The sequence below is a fragment of the Cheilinus undulatus genome, linkage group 12 (genome assembly GCF_018320785.1).
Source record: "Cheilinus undulatus linkage group 12, ASM1832078v1, whole genome shotgun sequence".
In the NCBI taxonomy this organism is placed as follows: Eukaryota; Metazoa; Chordata; class Actinopteri; order Labriformes; family Labridae; genus Cheilinus; species Cheilinus undulatus.
This window is the reverse complement of record NC_054876.1, coordinates 34,082,771-34,101,601: the sequence shown is the minus strand read 5'-3', so window position 1 is coordinate 34,101,601 and position 18,831 is coordinate 34,082,771. Positions and strand designations below refer to the sequence as shown.

The following is an 18,831-nucleotide window of genomic DNA, read 5'->3' as shown; positions in this document are numbered from 1 at the left end:
TTATTTTAAAGCCACTACCAGCCCCCTCTCATCTCTGTTCAGCCTATTACGCAGCGTGTTGGTGGCTGCCCTGCTCTATGGATTTTGCCTCGGTGCTATTAATGTAAGTTAAACAGAAATTTTGATAATACTTTACTTCTTATCAGATTAGGAACTGATTTTGACAGTCATTAATTTAAATGAACATTTTTTTCCCATCAGGCACCGTGGGGGGATGCCCATGTGCCAGTCTTGTTCTCTGTGTTTTGTGGCCTACTCCTGGCTTTATCCTACCACCTCAGCCGCCAAAGCAGTGACCCCACCATTCTTTGGTAAGTATTTGCAATCTCACATAGTTACTATGAGCTGTAAACATTTTAAACTATTTCTTCAAGATACCATATGTCAATATGCTGAGGAAAAAGTCCAAACATTAAATCCAGTTATTATTTATCATAACTTTGGGCAAAAAATGTAAAAATAGATTTAATTAAATTAATTTATACCAGCATTGTTTACACTGTAGGCAAAAGTGAACTAAATTAGAGTTTTCCTTTATCCCTCATGTGACTGAGATCTTACTGACAGTTTGTTCAGTACAAGTCTTATGGAATCTAAATCAGAATTTAGGCTATATTCATGTTTGTTTCTAAATCAGATACAAGTTGGTTCTTTTATATTGTGATCTCAGGAATGTGCGTAACTTTGATGTTACTCTTAAGCAACAGTTGTCACAGTCCTGCGCTGGCAGAATGGGTGAAGTCACTCCCATATGGGGAAACTAATATGGAAGAATAGCTGCAACGCAGGTAGTCAAGGGACAGTGAAGCTTTAAACATTAAAGAATATTCTGGCTGAGACCAGCAACATTCAGCCTGCCTGATCGACGCTTGTTGCACAGGGATATCCTCATCCGGCAGCAAGGGCCCGAAAATCTTTGCTCCGCATTCATGTGATGTGCAGCTCGCCTAATGGCCACAGTGTCGGGAGTACTACCTTGAATCTGTGTCTGTGAATAGGGAGAGCATGGAAGTTGTAGAGTAGATCACCTACCTTGGCAATCCATCAATCCACTGACTGCGGGGCTTACTTCAGACTTGGACTTACACATGGGGTGATGGGTTTGCCCAGCAAGATAGTGTGTCGTTCCTGGTATCTGGGCTTGCAAATGCAAGTCAGTCTTTCAGTCCTTGGTCCTTCTGGTCTTACTATACTCTTGTGAGTCCTGGACGTTGACTGATGGCTGGAGGTGCCAGCTGAACCCCTTGGTGACAACTTCCCCTTTGGCGCATCTTCAGGTATGTTGGCAAGACTGTGTGTCTAAAGCTGAGGTGCTCAGGAGAGCAGGGATGGAAAGGGTCAGATGTTGTTCCAGCATCAGCTGCGCTTTTATGGGCACCTGGCATGCTCACTGTGCACTGGGTGCCCCGGTCCAGGTGGGTGGGGCACCTGGGAGGATACCTGGAGAGATGGGGCATGGGCCTGGTGCAGGCTGAAAGAATGGCCATCAAGAGGCCAGAGCAGTACAGGACCAAGGTTGACATGGTGAAGTGCTGAACCAGCATATCCTCCCATGTCTGACCTTACCTGACCTGAGTGTTTTTTATAACCAAAACTTTATAGGTTTTTTGATAACCAACTAGTTTTTGAAAGTATATCATAATGTTTGTGACGTCTTTGTTGCTCTTTTGCATATGCAGGTCAGTTCAGGACTGTGACAGTTCACTGAGCAGTCTATATAGGCCATATTGTAATGAATAATGTTAAAGGGAAAATAAAAAATCATGTTAGTCTCATTTATTAGAGTCAAGCATTGAGGCTTGCAGTGTAAATGTACCTTTAGTGTCAGACTTCTTTGTTAAATTGTGTTTTTTTTTTCCCCTTATTTTGAATAATTTCCTTAGTTAATGCCGAGAGTGGCATTTCAGCTGACTTTTGTTGGTTTTGGTGTGTTACAGAAAAAACTTGTTTTAATCAATGCATTTGTCTACTGTATTACCCTGCCATCTGAAGCAACGCTTTGGGTGTCTGTTTTCTTAATTTTATCATGTAAAACAACAAAGTTTTATGTAATCAGTGCTGAGTGCTGCCAAAACACGAGTGGCCCACACACAGGTGTGAGCCTAAACACACCATGTTTAGACAGTGATGGAAGAACAGTGCTGCTGCTTCTGCTGCTACTCAGCTGCTGACAAGCTGCTCTCACCAAGCAGACTTTGATGTTACACCCCAGATATTTTGTTGTTCTCATTTTTCTTCTTTTTTGGATATTTTTACACTACTTCTATCAGGTCATTGGTCCGGTCGAAGTTATTTCCAGAGTTGGAGAACCGAACCCCAGAAGAACCCCCTGTGGAGATCAAGGACCCTCTTCCTGAGAAACTGCGTAACTCTGTGGTAAAGATCACTGCTCACCCTCCTGCATAAACAGTTTCAGTTTTAATTTCACGGTGTCAGTCAGTTTAAAGTGTTATGCCTTCTCCCCATCTCTTTGTAGAAAGAGATCCTGCATTCAGACCTCGTCATGTGTCCCCTTATGGCTGTGATTACCTTCGCCATCAGCGCCAGCACGGTCTTCATTGCTCTTCAAGTTAGTCAGAGGAGAATTTATGATCCTTGTCTTACAAAATTTCTCAGAGGATAATTGTGCTAATTTCTTTCTTTATTCTCCCTGACCTGCAGCCCGCTCTCAGCTTTGTCTTGTACATCCTAGCCGGAGTTGTAGGCTTCATCACGCACTATCTGCTGCCTCAGCTTCGTAAACAGCTGCCATGGTTCTGCCTGGCTCATCCTGTGCTCCGCTCCAGAGAGTACAGCCAGTTTGAGGTCCGAGGTGAGAGTCTGACCGTTCTTTTAAACCTTCTTTATGATCAACTGGGACTGCAGAGGAAAAGGTTGTACAAAGTAAAAGAAAAACTCTGAGAGAGTAAAGTGGAAGTGCTCTCAGGGGAAACGCTGAACATCACCAGCAAGGCTGGAGAGCTGCAGAGCAAAAAGCTCTGAAATTTCTTTAAACAATTCAAAGGTAAAATATAAATATAAAAGACAGACTTAGAATTTCACTAGTTCTATAATAGCTCAATAAAACTTAAAATTAAAGCAAAAAATTGTGTTATATGTAGTATTTCAAAGTGATCTTGTCAGTGTAAAACAATCTGCATGGATAATTATGCAGCTTTCCTCCTCCTCTTTATATACTTTCTTGAGCTGATCTATGTCTTAAACCTGGTAACAGCCATGGATAGCTTTATTACATGGAAAATAACACTTGAGGTTGGAAAGGGGCCTGAAAGAACTTTGAGGGATAAGTCAAGAGGTTGGAGTATGCATATGCGTGAGATTTGCTCTCTATTTGCTCCAGACGCTGCTCAGCTGATGTGGTTTGAAAAGCTGTATGCATGGCTGCAGTGTGTGGAGAAATACTTCATCTATCCGGCTGTGGTGCTGAACTCCCTGACGACAGAAGCTCGAAGTGTTGGACAGAACCATAAAGAGCTGGACATCTAGTAAGCTTTGGCTCAAAAAAAACATCTATACATTTTTACACCCAGTTCTCCATCTCTAATCCCCCCAAGATCTGTGCTATAGAATGTTACCGTAGGATTTTCAATGCAGAACCATTTAATATGCCTCCTGCAGGTTGTGCTCTTTGGTACAAGATGCATAAAAACATCTGTTTATCTTATCTTTTGTTTAACCAGGTGCCAGATAATCTATACAAAAGTCTAAGTTTTGGTTGACTTCTTCTGTCAAACTGCTTCATATGCAGCAGGCAGAAGACTGTATCTGTTTTAAGATCTCATGTCATTTCTTGCTCTGTGGTTTGAGCCCCTCATGTCCATCTGTGTCACTGATTTCTCCTCATTTTCACCCCCTCCAGCAGTCGGGCTCTTTTCATCTCAGTAGCAGGCATGAAGCTGCTGCGTTCATCTTTCTGCACCCCCTCACACCAGTACGTCACGCTGTGCTTCACCACACTCTTCTTCCACTTCGACTATCCACACTTCTCAGAGACCTTCCTTATCGACTACTACTTTATGTCCATTCTCTTCAGCAAGGTGAGGATGCACACACTGTCATGTTATATTATGTGGAATATGGAATTACTGAATTTAATTTAATGTGTAAATAAGACTGATTTATGTTGATGAGGAAAACCAATAATAATTTTATTGTATAGCTCTGGTTTTCAAATGATGTGGCACTGGTGTGCCTTGAGGCAAGTCTAGGTGTGATGTGGGAGCTTGTACAACCATATCTTATCACTACAACGATGCAACAGCTAAAGGTACTGTAAGATGTATTTAAGAGGCTCATTTGCATGGATATAAATATGATGAGCCTTGAGATTTTGGCTCAATCTAAGTTGTGCTTGGGGCAAAAAAAGTTTGCAAACCATTGGTCTAGCTGATAGGTTCAAATCTTTTGAAACTTCACATCTTTGATATGTGTGGTTGATTAGAATATGCTTTGGTCAGCCTTGAAGTACACCTTGTAGTGATATTGGCAACTCTTATCAAGCCTTCAAACTTCAATTTGAAGTTAAGTTGTGAGGTCATTTTGGTAAGTCGTGTACAGGAGAGGCTTGGCATTCAAGTCAAAACCTTGTGGAAAAACTCAGGCTTGGCAACTGGCTATGTGGAAATGATATTCTTGTTCGTATCTTGGTTGTTCATCGGTTCTACAAAAAGTAACATAAGTCTAAGATTTATAATCCTACATTTCCTTCAGTTTTTTTTTTACTAATATTAGTGCAGCTTATACTTTGTTTCATCTAGTATTATTTAGAACTATCACTGGTAGTTGGTACAGCATGTGATGAATAAAAATAAGACAAATTAGGAGAAAACAAAAGCAAAACAAAGAAATAAACAGCCTTATATCTCCTGATTGAAATCTAAACAAAGACAACATAAAATGCAAATTAAAATATGTGCATTTTGGAGCAATGTATCATATTTATGATTCATAAAGTTTGCCATCACAGTGCAGTGGTTACTCTCAAAAAATCCTGACTAGTGTTTGTACATGGACTACAGACTTTCTAAGGTAAACAGGATGGGACGGTGTAACAGAGCCAGCACAGAGAGTTTAAATACATGCTTGAAGTTGGTGTTCTGTACTTCTACAGTTCAGTGAATAGTCTGCAAAATATTTCAGCAACAGTAATATTTTGGACCCTGTCTGCTTTCACAGCCAGAGGCTTTTTTAAGAACAGCATGGAGTTGAGGGAGAAGAAGCTGGCAAGTCTCCCTGCTCTGCTTCTCTTGTGAGGAGAGCCAACTTTTCTTCTTCATGTTTTGTTATGCTGGCTTCTTCCTCTTCTTCATTGGTGGTTTAATAGCAATTAGATAAAATAAAGAATTACTGCCACCTAGATTGGTAGGTAAATACTTGTCACATTTGTTTGCATTATTTAATGGTTTTGACTTGTTCATCGTGTGGTTACACGAATCAAACCATCACAGTTCAGGACGAATACAACAACTGTTACACCCCTAGCTGATACCAGTGTTCTGTTTTTAATTGCAACCACGAAAACAGAGTTCGTCTAACTGGTCTCTTCCTCTGCCCTGTAAAAATCTCTTTGATGCAGCTGTTAAATGAACTACATGCAAACATTAAATTAATTGGTAACTTATATCTAATCATGTCTCATAATTAGGGTGTTGCAAGTGTTGCAAGGTTAACAAGGAGTGTCTTTAATGTCTGTTGTGTAAACACTTAAATGTTTATGTTGTCCTAAATATTCTCGTGTTTTCATTGTATTTGTTCTCTGCATTCTCAGATGTGGGACCTGCTGTACAAACTGCGCTTTGTGTTAACGTACATCGCCCCCTGGCAGATCACCTGGGGCTCTGCCTTCCATGCCTTTGCTCAGCCCTTCGCTGTGCCCCGTATCCTTTAGTTTGGTTAATTTTACATCCATCATAATGTGATGTCTGCTTAAGTTTTTTTTAAACAAGCCAATACAGAAACAAATCATGGCTGTAATCTGATTATTTTTAGCCACTTCCAGTTGCAGTGTTGTGTTTAAAGGTTATTTTGTTCAAGTGACGTTTTTATTGTGCCTTTCTGTTATGTACATTCCAGAGCAACTCACAAGAGGTCCAAATATCTTTCACCAGTTTTGATGAAATATCCTTAACTTGTGCTTCTTCAGATTCTGCTGTGCTTTTCGTTCAGGCCATCTTCTCAGCCATCTTCTCCACTCCACTCAATCCTGTTCTTGGCAGTGCTGTGTTCGTCACTTCATACACCCGACCTGTGAAATTCTGGGAGCGAGACTACAAGTGTGTATTTGAAAAGAAAAACGCCTCTTTGCAAATGTGACATAACAGTGTTTCCATTCAAGTCTAATGGCATTTGTTGTGTTTGCAGCACCAAACGTGTCGACCATTCTAACACCAGACTCGCCACCCAGCTGGACCGCAACCCAGGTCTGCACTAAAATGCCCCCATGCATCTTAGTATCTTCATTTGACTATTATTTGTTTCACTGTGTATCTATAATGTTGGTATTTACCCCTTTTAAAGGTGCCGATGACAACAATCTGAACTCTATTTTCTACGAGCATCTGACTCGCTCTCTGCAGCACAGCCTGTGTGGAGACCTGCTACTTGGCCGCTGGGGCAACTACACTACAGGCGACTGCTTCATCCTCGCCTCAGACTACCTCAATGCTCTAGTGCACATCATCGAAATCGGGAATGGCCTGGTCACCTTCCAGCTGCGGGGTCTGGAGTTTAGAGGTCAGCAGCAAGACATGATGGAGGCTCATGATTTTTTCACGTGTATCTTGAATGATGCACCTCATCTTGACTCATTTGTTTAGTTTTCATTTAATGTTACTTTTGTGCCAGTTTTTCCAGTGTATTTTTATCCATCTGAAAATAAAATCAGTTTCATGGCTGCGGGTTTATTTTAAGGTTGTTCAAGAAACTAAAATAGAGAGCTGTTGTGCGTCACTGTCTAAAAAGAGCCTGTCACTTGCCAGTAAAGCAGGACTTTAAAGTCTAAAATCATAAGAATTTAAATCCTCTGCTAAACATTTGAATTATATACACACAGAGGATGCTTGTTGGTATAGTTTTTTATTTAGTTCCTTCATAGTTATTTAGATTTTTGTTAGATATACATTTATTTTGTCTTATTGAAATCTAAAAACAGAACACCGGGAGGCTTTTGCTCAACAGTGTCTCTGCTTGTCTGTGCAGGTACATACTGTCAGCAGAGGGAGGTAGAGGCCATCACAGAGGGGGTGGAGGAGGACGAGGGCTGCTGCTGCTGTGAGCCTGGTCACCTTCCGCACATGTTGTCATTCAATGCTGCTTTCGGTCAGCGCTGGCTGGCGTGGGAGGTGGCCGCCACCAAGTATGTACTAGAGGGCTACAGCATCAGTGACAACAATGCAGCATCTATGCTGCAAGTGTTTGACCTTCGGAAGATCCTCATTACATACTATGTCAAGGTAAGACACTGGTCTAAGATTTATTTGACCTCTGAAAGATGCATTTTTGACTGTGTCTTGTGTTTACATTAACAGTCTAATCCGTGTTATTATTCCACCCAATAGAGCATCATCTACTATGTAAGTCGATCCTCTAAGCTGGAAGAGTGGCTCAGCAACGAGACCGTTCAAGAGGCTTTACGACCGTGTCTCGGTCCAAACTATGTAGACAGCGACCCCACCTTCAACCTGAATATTGATGAGGATTACGACCACAGGGCCTCAGGCATTACTCCCTCATCTTTCTGCATGATTTACCTGGACTGGATTCAGTACTGCAACAACAGGCGTCAAACGGTCAGACTCTCCACAAACTTTTTTTTTTTTTCTACATACTATCCATACTATGTCCTGTAGCTGTGCTGGCACCACACATAGCTTGTTCTTGTTTGGCAGAAAACCCAATCATTAAGTTCCTGAATTGCTTGGGATGAGTTAAGCTGGCTGCCAGTGCAGCAAGCCAAATTTACTGAAGTTTCTTGAAATGAGATGCAGCGTCTTACTTTAGATTTTGCAGTGTATTCAAACCCTCCCTCAGGTCCAATGTGAGAAGTATTTTTTGTGCAGAAAATGTTGAATTTGTCATTATTTATATGAACTTCTGTATTTTGTTTCAGCCGGTGGCTTGTGAAAGAGATTCTCCTCTTGTCAACCTGTGTTTTGGGTTATGCATCCTGGGAAGAAGAGCTCTGGGCACAGCCTCCCACAGCATGTCAGCAAGGTACGCAAACCAGGCCAACTCATAAAATGATTAACAACACGTCAGCTCCCCAAAAGAGAAGCCAGAACATTTAAAATATTTTGAAAATCTCCTGCTGTCTTCCTGCAGTATAACCTAATGCCTTGCTCCTTCATGTAAACAGATGAGATATGGGTCAGATAAAAAAGTTAAAATATACATCAAATAATTTTTTTTCAAACAGTTTTTTGTTGTTGTTAAAGCCAGTTTTTATCCTGTTGATTAATGTTGATTAATGCCATGATTGTCAGCTCTGTCATTAATGTAGCTTTTGCAGCACTTTGTGTGCAAAATCGACAGGGAAAGGGAACAGCCATAAGAAACACAGCAAGCACAAATATTTTAGTTGTCAAATTATATGTATTTAAGTGCGTGCAAATCAACATATACATCTGTTCTATTATGTATTTTAGTGACCTGAATAATTGTTTAGGACTGAGTGACATAGCGTAAAATTTATTTCATTTTTTTCCCTTTTACAATAATTCTATCAAGGTATTACAAAAAGTGTTAAAAAATGAATAATGCACTTACATGCATAACAGACGCTTTATTGATTCCCCAAGGGGGTTCTGGCACTCCAGCAACACAAGACAAAAGAGAAGGTGGTAAAAATAGAATTGAAATGTAGCTACTAGCCCCATATCCTTTTAGAACAAGCCTGTGATGGCATACTTAAGTCATGTCTGAGCACAAGGTCACAGAAAAATGATTCTGTAAGTCCTTCTATGCATTTACTTCTTTGTAATTGCACCTTTCTCTCCTGCTGAGGTGTGTCCAACCGCTACTTATGATACCACATTTCCTGACATGGGTGTTTACAATAAAAGCACTCTGACAAATTAACAACCAAAAGCTTTTATTGTGAAGAACTTTTCAGAAAGAGAGCATTTATCATTGATGAATTTTGTTTAAGCTGAGGTGCTGGTGAGTGTATGGAGCAATTTTTTTGACCCCCATAGCCTGACCTTTGAATCATCATGGCTCTAAAACAAGCAGGTCATCAGTTTAAATGTGCCTTTAAACAGGAAGTAGTCACAGGAGGTGTTTTGAATCTTTTTGTACAATGGAAGGAGGAGGAGATGAGTTCTTTGTATATATAGTCATTAAGCCACTCTGCAATTATGTTTCTCTCTGTGATTCCACTACCTATCACTGCACTTAGATTTCCAATATTATTCAAGAATTCTTTTTTTTTTTTTTTTTTTTCATTTTTGTTTTAAGCTTGGAGCCATTCCTCTATGGTCTCCACGCGCTCTTCAAGGGAGACTTTCGCATCACATCTCCCAGGGATGAGTGGGTGTTTGCTGACATGGACCTTCTGAATCGCGTTGTGGCGCCGGGAGTGCGGATGTCCCTCAAATTACATCAGGTAGCTCTTCTCTTAAGGAAAATGAAGGTTTTACGTTAAAACAACTATTTTATCCCTGGAATAAGACAAACACTATAATTTGAATTCTCTTCAGGACCACTTCACATCTCCAGATGAGTACGAAGATCCCATGGTTCTGTATGATGCCATCACTGCCAATGAGGAGAAGATGTTGATATCTCACGAGGGTGACCCTGTGTGGCGCAGCGCTATCCTAGCTAACATGCCTTCACTGCTAGCACTGCGCCACATCATGGACGATGGCAGCGACGAGTATAAGATCATCATGCTCAATAAGAGGTTTCTCAGCTTCAGAGTCATCAAGGTCACTGCTCCTGTTCTTTGGTCTTTGTTAATCATTTGGAATTAATTCTGATTTTGAGTATAAAATTCAGTCTGTGTACATGCTTTTAAGTTTAACAGGGGTTATAATAAGTTTGTCCACCTCTGTGCTGCCTCCTGCAGGTGAACAGAGAGTGTGTTCGTGGGCTGTGGGCGGGGCAACAGCAGGAGCTGGTTTTCCTGCGTAACCGTAACCCTGAGCGTGGAAGCATTCAGAATGCCAAACAGGCCCTGAGAAACATGATCAACTCATCATGTGACCAGCCCATTGGCTACCCCATCTATGTGTCCCCCCTTACCACCTCATATGCTGGGGGGCACAACCAGCTCCGCTCTGTGTGGGGAGGACCAGTCAGCCCGCACAATATTTACACCTGGCTCATCAGCAGTTGGGACAGGTATGAGCTCTAAAGATGATGTGTAGATCAAAGGACAATGGCGTTGGTGTAAACATTTTTGCTCTTGTCTTTGTTTGCAGGTTACAGAAGGGCTGTGGTGCTGGCTGTAATAGCGGAGGAAACATCGAGGACTCAGACTGTGGAGGTGGCTCCACCTCCATTTCCACCAACCCTGCCATTCACACAACCCAAAGCACACCTGCCTCCAGTGTCCCCCAGCCCCATATTACCACTGTCCAGCCCTCTATGGGTAAGTCCCAAAACCAAACACAGCACCCCTGTAGTGGCCAGCGCTGACGCTAATAACAGGATGTGAAATTTGAAGAGGGACCATTACTCATGTCACTGTTTAAATATAAGATGTTGATGGCCTTACTTCAAGGTTAGTGTTTCCCACATAGACGATACTTTGGAGGGCCACCTGAGTGTATTTCCAGCCACCAGAGTATATTTGCCTACCAGTTTTTCCTTTCTTTTACCTTAACTTTTTGTTCGTATTTAAAACCCATTTGCATGCATCAGAGTGATATCCACTTGTATATCCCTCCTGTAAAATTACAGATTAAGGTGCAATGGCTTATATTAAAAATGATGCCACCATTAAAACATTTTTCTGCAGCTCCTTGCTGCCAATACCACTCTTGCATTTTGGGATGATGGCTGCAATATGCTACTTCCATCAACAATAAGCCTCCAAACACGCCACCATCCACCATCACTGTGGAATATTGAGTGAAACATTTTCAAAGGCAAGTGATGTTCCTTGAGCATCTTTATACATCGTTATACAAGAGAATATAGCTACTACCCATGAATATTGTCAGTCTGCATCCCATGTCATTTATTTCAGCAGTCCTTTGTTCTCCATTGAATCTGAAGTAGTTTCTGACCTGCCATCTGAAAGATGTTCCAAAGCCTTAAACTGGTCAGAGGACCGATATGCAAAGATATATATGAGCAGGGTTCCCAGAACTCTTTTAAGACACACCCCTTATGGCATATCACTCACTGATTGGACGCTGCTGCACAGCCAAATTCAATGAAACTTCACGTCGACAACGTTTAATAATGGAGGAGAAATGGAGCTTAAAACAGACAATAAACAGACACTAACATCACCAGTTTAAAAGAGTCAATAGTGATGATGTGGGGTTTAAAAAGTGTTTGAAATGAGTATTCACAGTGAAATATTGGGCTTAAATTAAGTAAAATCATTATAAAAGAGTGAGTCACTACGGAGTTTAATATTTGATTTGTTTTCTGATTCACCATCAAACATTAAACCCTTTTGGGTCATAAAACCAAAAGAAGCATATAAATACTTCCTTTCATGGTGGGTTATCTTCCATGTTTAGATGATGAAAAGAATTAAAGTCTGATAGAGCAGGAGTCTGTTTGTCAGTAAGAAACAAGTTTTACGTCTATGATCAGGTCAGTAAAGATTATATCAGAGTGATCGCTAATGAGCGGTTTGATCAATAATTTATGACAGCAATATTTTCTGAAGTTACACCTTACTGTTTTTCATTGTGTTTGGTGCGTTTTAAAAGAATCTGGTTTATGAAACACAGAGATAATCAGGGTAAATACGGGTAGTCTACACATGGAATAATTAGGCTGATCAATCATTTTATAATAAAGCATTTGCTGGTTGAAAGAGTCTGCATATTTTTCTTATCAAATGTGTGTTTCTTGAGGTGTTTGTGATCACATACTGAGATCAAACACCGTTATTGTGGATATTTGATTAGAATAACATATTTACACAGATAATATCAGCTGCTAAAGCCTCCTGACAGCTGATTGATAATCTGCTGGTACTGTCATCATAAACTGAGGTAGCTTCACGAGACTCTGCAGAGTTAAAGATGTCTCATGATCTCTTGAAACATCGGTCCTCAGTCTTCAGTCCTCCACTTTGATTCCTTTGGCCTCTATGAGTCTCTGGTGGGAGTAACAAAGACTCAGTGAAAAAACTAAAGCCAGAGACTCAAGTCACATTTAAAATTGTTCCATCTTTTGAAAAGCACTGTGTGATGCAGTGTTGTAGTCGAGTCACCAAACCTCAAGTCTGAGCCCCTAGTGTTCGAACCCGAGTCACCAAAGAAAAATCTGAGTCGAATCCCCTTTATCTGAGTCAGAGTCCAAGTCGAGCCCCCATACCCAATGTTCGAGTCCTAGATGAGTCTCCAGTACCTAAAACCTAGAGCCAAATTAAATTAAATTATTAATCATTTTTAAGCCATTACAGCTTTTCTGGTGGGGTAGTTGATGTGTTTTATTAATGTATATATTTCTCCAACTTTTTATTTTAAAGGACTAGAGGAGCTGTGTACAGCAGTTGTGCAAATATTCCCCCTTTAAAATGACAGGATTTATTCAGATTTCTCGCTAAAAACTAAAATTCCAATTTTCTCAATGTGACATTTGAACACATCATAAAAAGGTCTTAACTTTGCCCCCCACCAGCCCTGAAGTCTCAGCTGTCTTTAAACACATCATAATTTTACCGTATGCCACCTCATTTAGTTACGTTTTAGTATTTCAACGTTGGATTGATATTTTTAACTAACGGGACTCCCTACAAGGTTTAAGAGTTTTTATCAATCTGTCCAAGACTGAGGAGGATTACTGTACAGCAGCAACAGCAGCTAGTATGACTACTCTGAGCAGCTGATGGAGATTTTCAGCAATTCAAAGGTAGGCTGGCTGCATTTTAGTTTCATTTCTTTTAAAGATTACCATAGGAATACAGAGAGGAGCCACAGGTTTAAGCTACCCATCATGTTATTAGCTCCTCTTTGTTATGCTGCTCCTCCTGCTCTCTCTCCTCTGGTTGTTTTAACAGACAGCAGGTTAAACACATGTAAACGCGCATGCAGCTGAACGCACGCAGCGGGCGCTGCATGATCACTGATCAGTTATTAGCGGTTTTCTCGCACAAAAGCAACAAATATTACAGAATAAAATAGTCTTAAGAAAAAAAAGGTTCAAGTCCTCCTCTTCATCCTCGAGTCCTGATGCAGTTAAAGCTTGAGTCTGAGTCCAAGTCCGAGTCATCAGCGCTCGAGTCCAAGTCGAGTCATGAGTCCTCCAAATCAGGACTCGAGTCGGGCTCGAGTCCTACAACACTGGTGTGATGTCATTTAATTTCACTGTGTCATAGACTGTAAAATACATGGTCTCAGTAGCATCACCTCTTGTTTTCTCAGGAGATGATCTGATAGTTTTGGTTTAGTTTATTTGAAAGTCTGCCCCCATAGTGTCTGTCAAGAAAAAGCTGTTGCTTGTACAAATGTAGTTGATGACCCTTGCTTGAAATTAATATAAAGAAACTACACCACATAGACAGACTATACTTATGGCCATGGGCAGAAGCCCACCAGTCAGAATAATATTGTGAAGTTTTTTTTCTAACATTGATATGAAGTCATTCAATAATACTTTAACATAGCCCAAAATAAGTGATCATGTGCCATTGGTTGTGTTCTTGGTTAAATAGTAATAACAGTATGAACGTCTTCTTGCATTTAGGTACGGACAACCCTTTAGGTCCAACTCAGAGCTGGCCTCACCACCCCCAGCCCCTCCCCTTAGCTCTTCTCAGCCAATCGGAGGGCAGAATGGAAGCTGGGCTGCTCACATCCCTTCAGCGAACATCCTCCATCCAGGGCCTCCTGGGCCAGCAGCTATCCAGCTCCCAGCTCTCCTTCAGCAGCTCTGTGGCTCCGCCACCTCTGCCAGGCCCAGAGCGCTTCTGCCCAGCAAGTTTCCTAGAGAGCTCTGGGCACCGGGCGGGCCAGCGGGCTGGCCTCAGCCTCGGCCAAGGCAGCGGACTTCACTATGAGAGCCACTTTGGCAAGTGGAGTTTTTCAGGCAGGAAGGGCTTTAATGGACCGGCTGCATTAGAAGCAGAAGGAGTAGCAGTACAGACTATACGCACACAGGTAAGGCTGCTGCTGTCTTCTCTTTTCTCTTTGAATGTTGCATTTAAAAAGCTGTGGTGTAACTAGTGTAGATTCAGTATTGTGAAAACCAGGCTGAAGTGTCCTGAGCTAGTGCAGTTGTTTTTAGATCTGATCTCCATCCCAATGTGTTAACCAAAGTTGGTTTGGTTCCTATTTCTTTTGAATATTTTAGACTAAACAAAGTCTTTCTAACTGTTTGGTTCTCCTTGCATTTTATGATGGAGGCGAGCTCAACCATTACTCATTGCCAGCCATCTTTCTAACCCCATGTCAGGGCAGGGCTAACAAAGTGGTAGAGGTTAGTGTAAACATGTTTGAGCCTCTGGGTGAAGCATAAACAATCTGGGGAAGTGTCATCCTGTCAGTGTGAACTTGAAGCTGAGAGCAACAAACCCAGAGGCAGCTCTACTTAAGTCTTTGGTATAATTAGTTGGGATATATTTGCATGATGTCTGCAGTGTTTTATGTGATATAATGTTTTGTATGTTTTTGTCTCTGAATGTTTGGATCGTGGTGTTTTGTCAATAATGCAATGATTTTGTTGGATAGTATTCTTGTATCATTAATATTCTTAGTCATGTTTTTCAGCCTGCTCCTCCTGCTCCCCTACAAGAGGCTAGTCTTACACAAGATCCTCTGGGAGCTACTCAGAAGCTGGATCCCACCCTGCTGAATGCAGGGGACCCCCCCACCCCCCGAGAGGAATCCACAGAGCTGCCTTTACTCGAGCACCTGCGCTGAGTCTGCACTGGGAGACCCCAAGTGACAGACTCTACAGCAAAAGCACACTGCAGTCAAATCTGGACCAGACTCCAGACTCATTCCAGCCCCTCTGGACTCATTCCATCAAACGTCATTTCACCAAGCTTAAAAATAGTTTTTAAATCCTCTAACGGCCCTCTGCAATACTGGATGGATTCAGTCACACACATCACCCCTCTCCTCGTCAGCCAAAGGAGTGAAACATCTAAGAGTATGCTGAGCTGATGTATGTCAGATCGTGAAATCCTTTCAGCCAAAGTCAGCACTCGCCATGACTCACAGGCTTGTTGGTATTCTCATTCTTTCTGACGCAGTGTTTCTATGGACAACCTTCAGGTTGGAACAGTAGTGACAGGCCAGAAAGGCCAGTGCAATTAAAAGGGATATTTTGCTTGAGGATTGATTATTTTTCTATACTAGAGAGAAGAGGATTGACTGACTTTCTCTCACTTGACGTCTGCAGCAGTTTTTCTTGCATAACCAATAAAAAAGACATTGTGTTGCTGTAATGTGCAGGTGAAGGATATGTGGAAACCACGATGAGCCTTGTTTTGTTTTTTCCCCACAGTTTGTGTTCAAACCAATATTTAACAAAACACATTAACCAAGATCAGAAGCCTCCACGTCATCATCTTCTCCCCTACGCATTAACCATATTTAACAGGGAAAAAAAAAAAACCTCCCACCAAAATTGTCATCTTTATCCTCTGGACTCTTTCCTACAGAGGTGCCTGACCACATCAACACTCGACAGATCTGTCTTTGGAACAAGTTTCAGGGAATAAAATGAAAACTCCCTTCATCCCAGCCAACATGTGGTGCTTTTACCGCTAGTTTACAGTCTGTAGGCCGGGACACGAGTCCTGAGTCTGGTGAGCAGAGCAGCAGGATGTCTTCAGAAAGAGCTGCTGCACTCGGATCAGGATCGGGAGGAGAATAATTCCAATCTGTGAAAAATTGTGTTGATCACAAACTTGCAAACTGAGAGTGTTAGAAACTGAAAGCCTTTTTTGTTTGGTGAGTGGAATGTCCTTTATTTTCTACTTGAAGAGTTCCTCAGTGTTTAAGGTGCACTGAGTTTTTTTTCTTTTGGACTACCGATCAATAGCGCCCCCCTCTGATCAGATCCATTACACTCATGACTCTCCTCGATAGCAGGGACCCAGGCGGCTTCATGCAGGGAGCTCTGTTTCCTCCCTCCTGTTTCTATACTACTGCTTCTGCATCTCCTGCTACTACTAATAAACCCACTACTACTACTGCTGTCTCTACAACAGATAAATCCAGCGTTTTAGTTGGACTGAAACAAAGCTGAATACGTACTGAAAGCAAAGGTGGAATATTTATTTGATTAATATTGTCTTACAGATATCGTTAACGGGATTTGTCAATATTGTATTCTGATGTATCAAATTGGGAATCTGCCTTCTGTTGACTGTACTCACTCCCCTCCCTCGCTCCCACCCCTCTATTTGTTTGGTGTCATCACATTTGTATCATCTCACCAATGACTAGTCTTTTTAAGTGTAAAATAACTGGAAGTATTCCCTGAGAAGTCACTTGGCTTTGCTTTCATCCCCACTCTGCACTCCACCACTGTGAAAGGCAAATAAAACACTGATTTAGAGCATTGACATAGAAGAAGAAGCTGGCCACAAATATTCCCCCCTTTCTTTGCTTTCTCCCAATGTTCCCAGTCTGAAATAATTCCCTTCTGCATAAAAACATCAGACAAAAAAAAAAAACTCCTCTGTATGCTAGTTTTCTCAGCAAATAATCTCTCAAAGTGGTGTTCCCGTGTTGCAACTTGAAAAAGAGGCCAGTGTTCTCAGGGTTTAAAGAAATTGACTTCTCCTGCGGGACTTTTTGGCCAAAGAGAGAAAAAAATCAAAGCAAGGCGTGTTGAATACTCGGTCACAGTGGCATTACAAAAAGGCCTCTGTTAGAAATTTCTTCTCCATGTTTTTTTTATCACTTCGTCTTTGCAGCGCTGTTTTATCCCCCTCCCTCTTCAAATTTCAGCTTTTAATGAAATCCAAACAAGGGACACAATACAAAGCTCCTTTTCTTTTTTAAATCCTTTTGGAAGAAGTTTCGACAGGTGAAACGTGCGTCAGCGTCCCTCTTAAAACACACTAGTAACTCCCTCAACTCAGGAAAAACAGACTTTCTGATCAGTGCTGTTTCTGTTTTTCTTTTTCTCCTCATTCACCGTGTATCCAAAGCTACAGGGAGTAACATTGTTCTTTTTTATTCTGATTATTTTATGTTTATGTTTGCTGGGAGTGAGGAAAGCACAATTTCACAGATAGACCTGGGTGTCAATAAAAAAAAAGGGATTTCTTAATCTCTGATATTATGTACAGCATGTTTGGTATATAAATATATATTTAAAATATAAATCTATTTTATTATTATTGGATTTTTTTGGGTTCTTTTACATTAAAGACACTATGTTGAGGTTTTGGGGGGGAGGGCGGGCTCTTGTGTTTACCCATCAGAGGGGGGAGCTGTGAGTGGAGAGGGGCACTCTTCACTTTGAAACGTGCAGTTTGGGAAGAATCAGTTCAAACTTCTTTTGCACAAAATGTATCATACACCATCCCACTTGGTTATCGTTTTATTATTTGAGTTATTTTGGGAGAGGGGTCTTTTATTTAAGAACTTTAAGTCGTCGTTTGATGTTCTGTACAGTTTTTTATGTGATTTTTTTTCTCCTATTTAAATTAAAGGTTTTTGTGTCTTTGTTTGCAAATGAACTGCTGTGAGTGAATTCATTTCTCTTTATGTGTGCTGTTCGTTACTCTGCATTCATTATTTATTCAAGTTTGATAATAAATTAAATCCACTCCGAGGTAGCACTTCAGTCCGGTAAGCTCTGAAGTCACATGATTTAGGGGCTGCGGGACAAATTACTAAAATGTACCCTAATAAAAGTAGAGCACTAAATTAGAGAGCTCCTAAATTAGCTTTAAAATTTCTAGCAAGGATTCCTACATATGAGATTAAATTATTAGCAATGCTAGAAAAATATCATTTTGTCGAAGATATTTCCAAAGTGCTGTTAAACAGAGCAAGAATTTTGAACACAGTTTTTCCAAACAGCATTGTTTTATTTTGGATGTTACATTATTTCACTTTGTACATAAAAACACAACTATGTCACAAAAACTATCAGGGTTAAAACTATTAGTTTTCTTTAGAACTGACCTTTTTGTTGAGCTGTAGCATAGATCTATGTTGTGAAATGCTCAGTTTGTAAAATCAAGTTAAAACTGAGGGTTATCTTCACATTTACACAGTATGAAAATTTCAGTAAGGGTTTGGGCTTTCATTGGAGGAAGCATCTTTGATACGCATCCAATTGAAAATCTTTGGGGTGGACTAAAGATGAAGGTCCATGCGAGAAGACCATCAAACCATGAGGAGCTTTAGAGATTGACCAAAGAAGAATGGGCTGGGATTCCTCAGAAGTCATGTCTGAGACTTGTTGAAAACTACAAAAAATGACTGCAGGCTGACATGACTATTAGCAGACCCTGGCAGCTTTTGTTTTTTTAAACAATTCTGTTTCTGTGTGCAAAGCAAAATATTGTAAACATCCAAAATAAAACAAGGATGTTTGGAAAAGCTGGATGAAAATTCTTTGCTCTGTTTAACAGCACTTGGGGAAAAACTTAAGAAATTTCCATGGGGGCCTTGTGATTTTGTCTTCATCTGTAGCTGAGGAAGGATCTAGGAATGTTCTCAGAGCCACTCT

General features: G+C 40.9%; 1 protein-coding gene across 3 annotated transcripts in view; it reads left to right on the top strand.

Moving 5' to 3' along the window:
* The window catches only part of LOC121518467 (pecanex-like protein 1), a 31,198-nt gene extending 13,671 nt beyond the window's left edge, over positions 1 to 17,527 (top strand). For 2 of the 3 annotated variants that reach the window (XM_041800784.1, XM_041800782.1), the window contains exons 17-36: positions 12 to 103; positions 202 to 311; positions 2,271 to 2,376; positions 2,477 to 2,569; positions 2,662 to 2,812; positions 3,341 to 3,485; positions 3,860 to 4,037; positions 5,768 to 5,876; positions 6,143 to 6,272; positions 6,361 to 6,419; positions 6,517 to 6,732; positions 7,198 to 7,451; positions 7,557 to 7,787; positions 8,108 to 8,211; positions 9,454 to 9,601; positions 9,696 to 9,926; positions 10,067 to 10,341; positions 10,422 to 10,591; positions 13,876 to 14,288; positions 14,898 to 17,527. In XM_041800784.1, the coding sequence (XP_041656718.1) occupies positions 12 to 103; positions 202 to 311; positions 2,271 to 2,376; positions 2,477 to 2,569; positions 2,662 to 2,812; positions 3,341 to 3,485; positions 3,860 to 4,037; positions 5,768 to 5,876; positions 6,143 to 6,272; positions 6,361 to 6,419; positions 6,517 to 6,732; positions 7,198 to 7,451; positions 7,557 to 7,787; positions 8,108 to 8,211; positions 9,454 to 9,601; positions 9,696 to 9,926; positions 10,067 to 10,341; positions 10,422 to 10,591; positions 13,876 to 14,288; positions 14,898 to 15,050 (3,368 nt within the window). In that variant the 3' untranslated portion in view covers positions 15,051 to 17,527. The remainder of the gene's footprint in view (positions 1 to 11; positions 104 to 201; positions 312 to 2,270; positions 2,377 to 2,476; positions 2,570 to 2,661; positions 2,813 to 3,340; positions 3,486 to 3,859; positions 4,038 to 5,767; positions 5,877 to 6,142; positions 6,273 to 6,360; positions 6,420 to 6,516; positions 6,733 to 7,197; positions 7,452 to 7,556; positions 7,788 to 8,107; positions 8,212 to 9,453; positions 9,602 to 9,695; positions 9,927 to 10,066; positions 10,342 to 10,421; positions 10,592 to 13,875; positions 14,289 to 14,897) is intronic. The other variant, XM_041800783.1, reaches the window with a different exon arrangement.
* The last annotated feature ends 1,304 nt before the right edge of the window (positions 17,528 to 18,831 follow it).